This window comes from Nannobrachium achirus, assembly GCF_963921795.1.
Source record: "Nannobrachium achirus genome assembly, chromosome: 17".
Taxonomy (NCBI): Eukaryota; Metazoa; Chordata; class Actinopteri; order Myctophiformes; family Myctophidae; genus Nannobrachium; species Nannobrachium achirus.
In genome coordinates this window covers 38,165,498-38,178,635 of record NC_137824.1, presented here as the reverse complement: position 1 = coordinate 38,178,635, position 13,138 = coordinate 38,165,498, and the positions used below count along the sequence as shown (strand labels likewise).

At 40.9% G+C, this 13,138-nt stretch overlaps 1 protein-coding gene across 1 annotated transcript in view; it reads right to left on the bottom strand.

Annotated features, from left to right (window-relative positions):
- The window catches only part of rxfp1 (relaxin family peptide receptor 1), a gene marked incomplete at both ends in the record, with an annotated part of 108,736 nt that overhangs the window by 3,453 nt on the left and 92,145 nt on the right, over nucleotides 1-13,138 (bottom strand). The window contains 2 exons of the mRNA XM_080746718.1: nucleotides 741-1,151; nucleotides 11,623-11,852. Of these exons, the coding sequence (XP_080602844.1) occupies nucleotides 741-1,151; nucleotides 11,623-11,852 (641 nt within the window). The remainder of the gene's footprint in view (nucleotides 1-740; nucleotides 1,152-11,622; nucleotides 11,853-13,138) is intronic.

Here is a 13,138-nt window from a genome sequence, read left to right as displayed (position 1 = left end):
CCCCCAGCTATACAAACTATTTGAAAACGTGCCACATCGCGATGCGTTTTGAGCTTGTAGATCTGCTATATTCGAAAGATGGACACATTTTGAAATATCTTGGAAAAAAATATGGTTATTACTTGCGCCAGCAGAGCACGCAAGTAATGTGTTCAGCTGTGTATGTAGGTAGGTAGGTAGGTTGGTAGGTAGCTGTGTGTGTGGCCCAATCAGGAACCAGCATTTCTGGCAACGTCATCATTAACAGCCAATGAAGGACCAGCATTCCTGGTATGCCAGTGGTGATGTCACTGTAGGTCATAGATGGCCTACTTGTGCACAAGCAGCAAGTTGGCACCTAGACAGATTGCGGTTCTAGTTTCATTTTTATGCTTTTGTATGTTTACTCAAGAAAAAGATTGAACGCGATTTTAATGGGAAGATGTGACTTATGGGGGCTAGTAGTGTTACTGTAAATAGTAATAAAGAATTTGGTGGCTTATTGTGTGACATACGGTATTTAGCCACTTGCATGCATGCCCCCATGCACTGAAATCAGAGTAATTAAAATCGCTAAAACGATAGAAAGCAGTAAATGAAAACATTTTAACGCTCATCTTTTCTTTTCTCTAATTACAATCTAAAATATGAATCCTTGTTGTAAAAAAAACTAAGTTGTCCTTTAAGTAACCAAATCTGAGTACTTATTCCACCACTAACGTGAGGAGCAAACAGGGAGTCGAAAAACCACGCCGACCCACCAAGGAAGATGACGATGGAGTAGACGTGAGCCCACGTGGTCTCGGGCTGCTCCGAGTGGAGGGGGAAGCACACGCCGTTGGTCCCGTAGAAGTTCCTGAACAGCCCCTTGCCCACCAGCGGCAGGAAGGCCACCACCAGGCCGAACACCCAGATGCCCAGCAGGATGCTGATGGTGCGGCGGCGGCTGGGCGTCAGGTAGCGGAAGGGGTAGACGATGCAGATGTACTTCTCCAGGGTGAGGTAGGTGAGCAGCAGCACCGACACCTCGGTGGACAGCATGGCCAGGGAGCCGATCACCTGGCACTGGGGGCTGTCCATCCAGGCCTGGGCGTGGCGGTTGTACTCACCTCGGAATTTCAGGTCGTACGCTCCGACCATGAAGAGGTAGACGCCCATCAGGCCGTCAGCACCTGCAGAGTTTGGATGGGACAAGATGGAAAATGTCATGTTGCGATTATTGTGACAAAAAGAATTGAGATTCACGATGTTATCGTGATAATCAAAATCCATTATCCATTATCCATTGTCGATCTACAAGCTCACAACACATCGCAAATCTTTGGCAAAGACATTTGATAGAGAGTGAAAAAAAGACTGTATCAATTCTTGATAATTACCAGATGTATGGTACCAGATATACAGCTTGCCAAATAAAAGGTGAATTGATCCCAGTGCATGACAGAGGACATAACTTAAATCTCCACGATTATCATGAGTCATCATTATCACGATAAACGATAATTTCGCTTTATCGTCCTATCCCTACTGCACAGAGGAGGTGAAGTGCTCACGTTTACCTTTTCGGAAATTATATATTGTATGAATACTTACCAGTAAGACTCCCTAATCGGGAGATAAGCGACCGTTGGTCGCTTATCTCCACAAATAGGCCAAAAGTTTGTTTTACCAATTATCAAGACATACGGGCAGTTGACAGTTTGCCATGGTTACTCATTGAAGTTGAATCTCCATATATGGAGACATAAGTTGCTCATACCATAGCAACCATGTTTTTTACAGGACCTGGGATTGATGACATCAGAAATCTCCATATATGGGCATGAAAGGGATTTTGTTTCTGGAAATATGTCTGTGGGGTGCCACATTTGGAATAAAACACTTACATCACACATCTGGATATCCATACAGCCCATCTAGTTTGCCTGTGTCCATTTATGCCCATATATCTGATGACATTGGGACACTGATCTCCATATATGGGCATAAAACTTATGTTAATTAGTAAAGCCTGGGGATCTCCATATATGGGCATGAGGGGTACCCTAAAAGGGCATCATCTGGGAATAGCAAATATAGTTATCCTAGAAAGTGAAAATCTTACATCAAAGGCCATAACTACCTACCTACCACCATACTGCATTCCTCATTAAACTACCTACCAGTAAGATGCCTATAGGGAGAAAAGCAAAGGGCGAGGTTGCACCATTTCTTGGTCTTCTGGCCAGTGATGTATATCGGACCATTTAACCATATATGGAGACATCTGGTACCCAAAGATATTCACAGATATGGGCTTAATATTGATGACATAAGGGATCTCCATATATGGGCGTAAAAGGGATTTGGTTCCCCTGGCATCACAGGGATCTCCATATATGGGCATAAAATGGATTTGGTTACCCTGGCAACACGGGGATCTCCATATCTCCATATATGGGCATAAAAGGATTTGGTTCCCCTGGCATCACAGGGATCTCCATATATGGGCATAAAAGGGATTTGGTTCCCCTGACATTACAGTGATGTCAGTGGCTGGTTCTACAGAGGGGATCTCCATTTATGGGCATAAAAGGGAATGTATGTATGATGATGTCAGATATCATAGACGTCATAGGACTTTCACATAACGAATAACTGAGTAAGCATGTAAACCCGTAAAATCTATATTTGGGCATGGCTGATTTATGACCTCATCATGATGACACGAGCAAACACAGCTGAATTGTATAAATGATCAGTGCAGAAACCAACAGAAGTATTTGACCAAGACTCTTCGATTTAAACATCAACAAAGGTGTGACGTTTGTTGATGGTCACAAAGGTGTGACGGACGGACGGACGGACGGACGGACGGACGGCCGGTGGAGGTTTTCATAGTAAACTGCTCCCTGACGGTCGCAACAAACATCAACTGTGTGTGACGATGATATAGACATGGAAGTGAGCTTTTCATTTCTTGACTTTAGACAAATGCTTCAAGATTTCAGGAATGTCATACCATTAAAAAAGTACTTTAGACTATTTCTCAGTTTTGTTGTGTGCATCAATGTTAGGCCTACACCAGTGATGGGCAGTAGCGAGCTACAAGTAGCGACGCTACATAGCTTAACTACATTTTTCAGTAGCGTCACGGTAGCGCCGCTCGTTTTGAACCAAATAGCTTTTAGCGTAGCGGAGCTATTTTTAGACGCCAGTAGTGGCGTAGCGTCCACCAAACGCTACACGTTACTAATAAAGGTTGTGCGCAAAAAAGAAAAGAAAAAATCCCCGGAGAAAAGCCATGGTACAGCCTGTGCACAGTGCACATGAATCACAGCTCGTTTTATACTTCTTAGTACAGCGGTGTCATTTGCTAAAAAGGACAGATCTACAAGCTATCAACGCGTCTCGGCTCGGCAGGGTGTTCGCTTGAAGATCTACCCTTGCTTCCATGGCTCCTCCCCCCAATAGCAAGAAGTCACTGCTCTCTGTCTGCACCGGTGCACTCACTGCACACAGAGAGACACGGAGAGACGGAGGGGAATCGGGATATGGAACTAAACATACACAGTGAAACTAAAGTTGTTTGCAATGTTAGACTTAGAACTTCACTCGTTATAACTTTAACCAAATGCGGGTGAAACAGTGAAGGGGACACCGCATCGCATGATAGAGTGCAAGGAACGTCGGACTCGGACTGGACATACCTCGCATATCGATCAAAAACAACCATTCGCACCTCGTTTAAAAAGCGTGCCTCAACGACGTGAATTAACATAAGAATGAGCCATCGGCTGGATGCATGTCTGATCCATTGTGTGACCTGCTAAATTAGTGCTAAAGGTTCTGTTCTGTCTAAAGCAGAGATGGAAAAAGTACTCACAATTTGTAGTCTACTTAGTAAAAGTATCAATACTCTTACTAAGTAGACCTACTACTACTCAAGTAAAGTACAGATACCTCAAAATTGTACTTAGTGTAAGTAGGCCTACAGTAAATCTACTTTACTTTACACCACTGGTCCGAAGTAGTCAAAGTAGAATGTTACACTCAACTCACCATTTATCTGCACTACAGTACAAAATGAATTGTAGGCCTATAACATGAATCAATTCAAATGAGAATGTTACTATACTTACTAACTGACTGACTGACTGACTGACTGGCTGGCTGACTGTCTGTCTGTCTGTTTATCAGCATAAAGATTATCCATCCATCCATCCATCCATCCATCCATCTTATCAGCTGTTTCGACAGCACACAGATCAGGGCACTCTTTTGTCCACAGCTAACTAATGACAGTGAAGTGGCAATTTAAGGACCTTTTAGACATTTTTAATACCTAAAAAATATAAATAAAATACCAAAACTGCATCAAAAGTTAGCAACTATAAAAACTGGTCAAACATTGGCCAATTTGACAATATAGTGAAAGAGGCACAACTTGTGAAAATGGCAGATCTACAAGCTCGAAACGCCTTGTGTTCCGAGGTATTGTGAGCTTGTAGATCTGCTATTTTCACAATATTTATCGGTGGAACAGAGTGAAACTAAGGGTGCGTTCGGAAACCCGCACTGGGTGTGTGCTCGGTGTAGTGAGTGCAGTGGGCGTGTCGTTGTATAGTGCGTTCAGTGTGGCTTATTTACGAACGACCAGTTTTAAGAGGGCGCTGTGTGCTTTTTCAGTAGCCTAAACTTTCTGAAAAGCAGCAGTTGCTAAGTATGCTAACGTAACGTTGCTATTGAAAGGAGATGTAATTCATAACATTGGCACACCTGCTGTTAGTTTACACGTTAATGTGTGTGAAACTATCAAGGCCAAACGACCAATTAAGCTGCAAATGCTGCATTTTGCGGTAATTTCCTCCATTGTTCACAGCTGAGAAGCGTTCGAGACATGGCTATGAAAACCAACCAATCAGAACACCGAACCACCGCACCACACCGCCTAACCCCATCTTCTGAGTAGGGTTGGTGAGTGCGTGCACTCAACACACCAGTGTGCCACGCACTGGATTTCCGAACGACAACGCACCAAGTGCACCGAATAAACGAACGACAACATGGCACGCCAGTGCGTTGAGTGCGCATTTCCGAACGTGCCCCAGATGTAATGCCTCAACTCCTAATTCCAATTGCTTGTTAGGGTGGGGTCCCAAGTTCAAATAGGATTTGTTTGGGGGGTCACAGCCTGAAAAGGTACACATTTAATTTAAAAAAGTAAATGAAAGGATGAAACAAAAAGCCAGACATAAGGGCTTTTTTCCTGTTTTATAATAATCAATTGAACTGAGCATTTTTTGCCTGACTATTTGTTTGGTGGAAAGTTGCGCTTGATCATGAAGTTGATTAAAAAAAAAAAAAGTAGCTTTGTTGTAGTTAGCTACTTTTGCCGTGTAGCTTGTAGCTTGCTTTGCTACATTTTCTGTGGGTAGCTTCGTTGTAGCTTAAGCTAGATTTCATCAAGAGTAGCTTGTAGCTTAGCTTACTACATTTTCCAAGTAGCTTGCCCATCACTGGCCTACACGTAGGCCTAACTATTATTATTTTTTACTTGCTTGATTCACAATTGTATGTTTAACCTGTGTTTTGTAGCTGGTTCTGTGTAATTGACTCTGATATTGGGAAAGAAATAATATCGAATGAATCAATTCAAAATATTTTCCGTTTGACTGCTATGACTACTGTGAGTAAGATATTTTTTGAACAAAGAAAATAAGACTTGTTATTAACACATAATATAGTATAACATCAAGATACATTCTGCTTTAACATGAAACGTTGTGATTGCTTCATCTCCATGACGTGGCAGTCTCTGGTTTCTAACAAAAGTGTTTAATCATTCCTTTGATATTGTGCCCTGAAGGTCCACATACTGCATCAAATAAAATGAAATGACATGCACAGCGTAGTTAGTTGCACAATAGGGATCAGCAATTTTATTTAAGCAACGTTTCGGTCAAATAGTCTTTCTTCAGGCATCAGGCATTTGATGTAATAATGACGGTGTTCCTATTACAGAAAAGATTAAACAAAGTTGTCCCTAGTATTTAAGAGCAGGCGGTGTGTAGCTTATTTTAATGTATTCTCTACGTTTGATCCTGCCTATGCCAGGAACTGACATCTATCTATCTACTGTATCTTAAAGCATAAAGCCTCGATCAGAGTCTGTGGTGAAGCCACCACAAATTTGAGGTGGAAAGCTTTCCACCTTAAGTCAGAAAATAAGTGAAGGCCATCATAGTCCGTCACGGTGGAGTCCTATTCACCATGACTGACTAGTCTAGATCGACCAATCAGTGAACGGGGTGAAGAGCCTATCTGTCTGAAAGTAAAAACAGAGAGATGTGTCGGGACTCGCGGTGGAAAGCTCTTCACCGCGAGGAATGATGTAACGTTGTAGTTTCATGACTCAAAAAGACTACACCGCGGTGGATAGCCTTCCACCGCGGAGCCGACTCTGATCGAGGCTTAACATGCCAAAAATACATCTTTAGAAAAAGTCTATACTCTAGGATAATTGTATTAATCATTCATAATCAAGTTTGTCATTGATTGTGCAGTGTGTGTTAGATTATGAATTAAGTGCTTCAGGGGAGCATTTCTAATCGGAACTTTAAACTTAACTTCACTTAATTTCTTTTCAACAAGAAAAGGGGTTGCCCTGCTCTCTCACATAAACTAAGTTAATCTGTCATTTTGTCATCTTTTCCTTCAGCAAGAAATTAGGCTTGACAGGAAGGAGAGATGGAGCCGAGAGGAGGAATAGAGAGGAGAGGGGAGGGAGCAGACAGGTGACAGAAGAGAGGGGGTGGCAGAGGGAGAGAGACAGGAGGTTAAAACAGGGGTCTCCAACATTTTCAGGCATGTAACCCTTTGTTGAGAGAAAGATGAAAGAGGGACCCCCACAATTCTCATAGATTCCATATAGTTTCATCGTTTGACAGCACAATCATCAGTGTATTTTGGATTCATGTCAATTTGTGTTTTAGATATTTAACCACTAGAGCCATCATTACCTATTCTACCACTTTTTCGAGTCACGTGTTCAAATACTGGATTCTGATTGGCTAAATTCCGGAGGTTATGAGAGAACTACTGCCGCAAAGTTGTGTGAGGACTTGTCCGAGATCAATGAGCCTCAGTGTACATCCGGGGACTTCAGGAGGTAGTCGGAACACCTTTCCCCCAACCAACAAATGACCGTGGCAACGGTCCTATGTTCACTAACGTGCATGCTATAGTCGCCGATTTATTTGGATCCAATGCAATCCGCCAACTTTAAAGCCCCTTTTCTCTGAACCTATGCCTTTCTGGAAGCGAACAGCCTCTATTTACGGCCGGAACGGTACTTCTAACTGACGTTAGCTTAGCTGTAAGCTAGACGCATGGATTAGTATGGAGTTGGCGCCATCTGTTGGTGAGTAGAAGATGTTGTTGGTGGAACTATCTGCTGTCTCGCGGAAGTTTTATAGGCAATAATGATTGTAACTTAAGATCCTTGCAAGTTACAACTATGTGTTTTCTTTCATGTATAAGGGAAAAAGTGGTAGAAAAGCTATTTACCACTCGGGGTCGGACATTATGCTCTGATAATGTCCTGTGTTAGGGTGTTATCGGACTCGGCTTCGCCTCGTCCGATAACACCCTAACACAGGACATTATCAGAGCATAATGTCCTCTCACTCGGGGTAAATTGCTTACATAAACTTGACCTTTTACTCTGTACTCTGTACTCTTTTTTCCCCTCTACACCAAACCTCTTTGCTGAAAATAGCTGATCTACCCGAGCTTGCAGATCTGCTATTTTTGGCTACAGTTCTCAGAATATGGACACTAGGGTTCAAGTTGTTAATATAAAAAGGAGGACCCCCTGTAGTAACTCTGAGTTCTCCCTAGGGGTCCTGGACCCCCTGTTGAAGACCCCTGGGTGTTTTGGAGTCTGCAGGGGAAATGACAGTTACTGTATTAACACAGGGATATCGATCTATTTAATAAATGCACAACTACGTGCTAGTACCACAGTGCAATAAATCAAGCAAAAAATCAAACAAACCATTAGCTTGGACCAAAGGAAAATGCCATTAAGCTCCATTCATCACCATGGAAATAGCACTACAACCAAAGGAATTTATTATTATTACAGAAAATGGCCATGAATGTATTAGTTCATAGATACAGGTATTAGTGTGTGCAAAAAGATATTATAAATAAATAAAGTACAGATAGAAAATGTAATACAGTTCTCGAGTTGGGTTTATTGGAAATCAAATGACACCTGACATGCGTGAAATATCTGGCGACCACATTGGTAGCATTGTCATCTAGATTATGCGGTTAGTTCATGGTTCTCAAAACATTACTGCTCCTTTTTACCAGAGTAATCTGTTCTTAGACTCATATCACTAGGTCCATTATAACATACAATTATATATATAATTATGTAATTATATATAATTCATAATTATAACTAATGAGTGCTACTAATAATACTGCTAATACTTCATCCCTGTCCCCTAGACTCCTTCAGGGTTTTAACGCTGCCCGCGTGTTCGGTTGGAAAGTGTTCTATATAAAGTTATATATAGTGTATAAAATATGTTAAAAGATGGCAAGAAGGAAGAACAGTCCAGCAGACATTAGAAGTCTCCCAATAGTAAACTAAAATGTAATTCATTTGGTAAAATGTATTTTGTGAAGTCAAACACACAGTATAGTTTTTTTTTCTTTCTTTTTTTTATACAATGTACTGATATTTGTGAAAGTTTACTGTGATTACCATATGCTTACACTGTTTAAAATGATTGATGTAATGGCGTTCAACCTATGACTCCCACTCAGGGACTACAGATGTAAACTATGTCTGGTGCCATGAAATAATGAATTGTCCATTGACCCTGTCAAACAGACAAACTAATGGCAATTTAATATATATGCTAACCTTTTGTGTCTATAGAGACAGATATGTTGTATAATTTGTGAGCAAATAGATTTGATTTGATCACTCATAATATGCAATTCAAACACTCAAATAAAATGTAATTTACACAGAAGTCATCTGAAAGTAACTAAAACAAAAACAAATTGAGGTCACAGAAAAAATGCACACCCACGTCATCCAACATTTACATGTGAAGTCTTTTTTTCCCCACTTGAGCCCATTATCCAGGACAACTTGAAATCGCCCACTACAACCTCTAATTTGTGCTGTTGTCGTTACAACAACACAAATCTGCTTTCACATATCACAAATTCGTAAAACTATTGTGCTCGGATATTGCTACGGTACATATTGTATTTTGTGATATGTCTGATGCAAAACCTGAACTGAGCAGGGGGACACTGAAAAATGTGAGAGCTTGTAAACGCTATTTGAGTGCTCGGACGTACACTGTTAATCTACACACGTTTACATTGCTATTCATACACCAGTAAATTGGCATTTATATCACAAAGAATAACTAATGTAGCCTATTCACAGAAAATGTGTAGATGGGCCGCTGCAAATCTTCTCTGCGGGCGAATTATGCAACGCATTTTGCACTTTCAGCCAAATCAACTTGTAGAAACTGCAATGATTGCATCCATTAGCATATCTATTTTCATTTTTTTTTCTCCTTTGCATGACTTCAAATTCTGATTACGTGAGAGCAAATTCCAACCAAGTGTTTGAATTGCATAATATGAGTGCTCAAATCTATTTTCTCACAAATAATGCAACCTATCTAATTCCAGGGTGTCATCCTTGATGATGTACATAGGCGGCTCCACAGGGGGGCATTGGGGGGCGATGCCCACCTAGATTAGACATTGTGACATTGTGTCCAGATTGGCCAGTAGTACCCTACCCCACTATTGTAAGATGTTTTACATACATGTGTTAATTATGTGTTCTCTTTATGTGCTTTGTGATTTTTATTATAAAATATATACATTTTCACATTAATGAATAGTTTAATGAAAATTCAATAATAAAAAGTTAGCCTACACCTACACTAGTGCTGCACCATTTTTTTTTTTCATGTCTATTCCTGTGTTGTTGTGCATGCCGCACGGGAAATTCAGAAAACGTGTAAATTAATGGACATTACTAGTTTGCAAATCGCTGGCTTGCTATATATGGGGGTGTGTTGAAAAATAAAGTGCCCCCTTTGGAAAATTGAAGGCCCCCCTGCTGATAATTCCCTAGAGCCGCCACTGATGATGTAGATATATATAGATGTATAATATAAAATTCTACGCTTTGCAAGAGCAACGTGCAGTATTTCGCTTGCTTGGTGTTTTCCACCATTGTGTTCATCCTACCCACCTTCTGTGAGAACTACAATTGTTTTGTATGTGAATCAAAGCAGGTTCCTGCCTGTGGTTGTGTACTCGGCATGAAGGCTAGGGAAAAAAAGGAAGCCACTTAGTGGGTCCTTTGTTCTCGTTTAATTGATCATTGTACTGCTTTGCCTGTGTTCAGTTGGGAAATCTACTGAAAATGCACATATAAGCTTTAGGTTTTGTAAGCGCTGTGAAAGCAGCTTCCACTGAGGAGAATGTTGCTGCCCACCTCGTATGGACACATCAGACTTCAAAGGCTAAGTTTCCATTTTTAGGGAGAAATTGTTGAGTATATTTCAACATGCATTTTTTTTTTCAGACAAGATAGGAATAAAAAAATCTGCTTTGCTGTTCAGAATAGGCCACAATGATAAATGAACTGCCAGTCTGAGCATCACCTTAGTTCTAAGAGTCTCTGAATGAAGGCACATAAGCTTCCTTGAGCAGAAAATTACAAATGATCCATCATGCAGAATATACTTAGGCTATATACTGTACAATCCTGTCAGTATTATCTATGAAAATATAATTTAAAATTAATTCATACCAGTTAGCATTCAGCTGCTGAATTCTGGCAATAACTTGGTCGAGGACTCTGGATGGTAAACTCTATAATTGATGTACTTGGGGCGGATTTCTGATGATGTGTGAATGGACTAACTGTAATGAGTGGATTAACTCTACTTGTTGGATAACCTAATTATGCAATGAGTGTGTGTGTGTGTGTGTGTGTGTGTGTGTGTGTGTGTGTGTGTGTGTGTGTGTGTGTGTGTGTGTGTGTGTGTGTGTGTGTGTGTGTGTGAGTGAGTGCATTTATTTAGCTCAAGGATGATTCTCAAGGATTTAAATTTGGTGAAAAACAGGCCGTCCCAGAACTGAGAATGAAGGTGAATTATTTTCTATTCCAGTTAAGTCTAGTCAATTCTACAGGACAAATCTAGTCAGTGAAGACTGAGCTGCCCTTCCTCCTCATACAATATCGTCACTGTCCTGCAGAAACCTTGTATCTCCAAGTTTCACATTTTGTGCACGTTCTTTCGTAAAGTAAAGCCCTGCCTCATCTTATAAGACTGTTGCACAAAACAAGTGAAAATAGCAGAGCACACGTGCGATCTACAAGCAATCTACAAGCACACAACGCCTCTGTGTGCTTGTAGATCGGGTATTTTCACTAGTTTAAATCATTTTTAAAGTGATGAATACAATACGAACGGTTTTCGACATACAAGGTTTCCACCCGACAACGGTGATATGTACATCAAGTTAAAATGGGTTAAATCTACCTTCATCTCTCCATCCAAAGTCCGGTAGTTTTAGTTGTAGTTGTTGACTTACAGCAGAGAGAGATGATGCACATGGCGTGGAGCTTGTTCTCGGAGCGGATGTAGGAGCGCATGCAGATGACGAAGATGTTCCCGAAGCAGGTGGTGGCCGACACCACCCAGACGAACACCCTGAGCACGATGTTGGCCAGCAGGTCCTCCAGGGACGAGATGCCGTCGGTGTTGGGCTTACAGCTGCGGACATGAGGTGCGTAGCCGCAATACTGGAACTTCTTGAAGTAACTGGAGGGAGAACCAAATGCATAGAACTTTTTATTACATTCCTTTCTCTTTGATTCTATTAAAGGACAATTTTGTGTTTTTTTTTTTTTTTTACAACAAGGGTTTGTATTTTAGATTGTGATTAGATCAGAGAAAAGAAAAGATGAGTATTGCTTTTAGCGATTTTAATTTCTGTGGGTGGTGCTACTAGCCCCCATAAGTCACATCTGCCCATGAAAGATTGTGGTGCATCTTGGGAATGGGCTTATTGTGTCTAAAAATACATATTTAGCCACTTGTACGCACTAGGGCTGTCTTCGACTCAGGATTTTTAAAGTAGAGTCGAGTCGCGGGGGTTAATGCGATTCGTCGACGAATCGTTTTATATGTAAAAAAAGAAAGAAAGAAAGAAAAAAGTCAAGTGTTGCTTTAAACCATGTCAACATAATACAATAAAACAGTAAGATGAACATTGTTTTAAGCCTTTAAAGTGAAATAGATCCATGAACTACCGTGCATATTGAGACATAGTAGTGGCGGACATAATGACGATTAGATTGCGTCCAGCCGTGCATAATTTTGTGAATAGTGGATCAGAGTAGAAAGAGGGGGATGAGAATAATGCATCTCTCTGACAACACAATTGCGCGTCGCTTATTATTTCCACAGATTGTATTTTCTCAGAGCACAGCGCTGCAGTATCAAAAGAGCTATGTTGCCGATCAAGTCGTCGCTTGTGCGAGACAATAAATAACTGTTCCCCCATTGCTCAGCCTGAGACCACACTCAGTGGCAGTGAGTGAGTGAGTGAAAGTGGCTGTCGCTGGCTGCTGCTTCTTGCAACAAGTAGAATAACAACACGTTGACACATTTCCTCTCAAAGCGGTTAACTTCAAAATAAGAGCTGCATGTAATATGATCAAGGCAACATTCAAGTCACGTTAACTGGTTTTATTTTTAAGTCTATTTACAAGAAGTAGGAAGTCAGATGGACTCAATAATAAGTACATGACAGTCCAGTCCAGCGCTCTCATACCGCACCGCAGTAGAAACTGGTGATATAAAAATAATATATTTTCGACTCCTCGACTCAAAATATTGGCGTCGATTCCGGGGGCTCGTTGATTTTTAGAAGACAGCCCTAGTACGCACGCATACACTGAAATCAAAACCATTAAAATCGCTAAAATGATAGAAAGTTGTTTTTATTTACTGCTTTCTTTTCTCTAATTACAATCTAAACTAGAAAAATATTGTTCCTTCGAAACAATTGTGGGCTCGCTTCAAGCCGGAAAACAATGGCTATC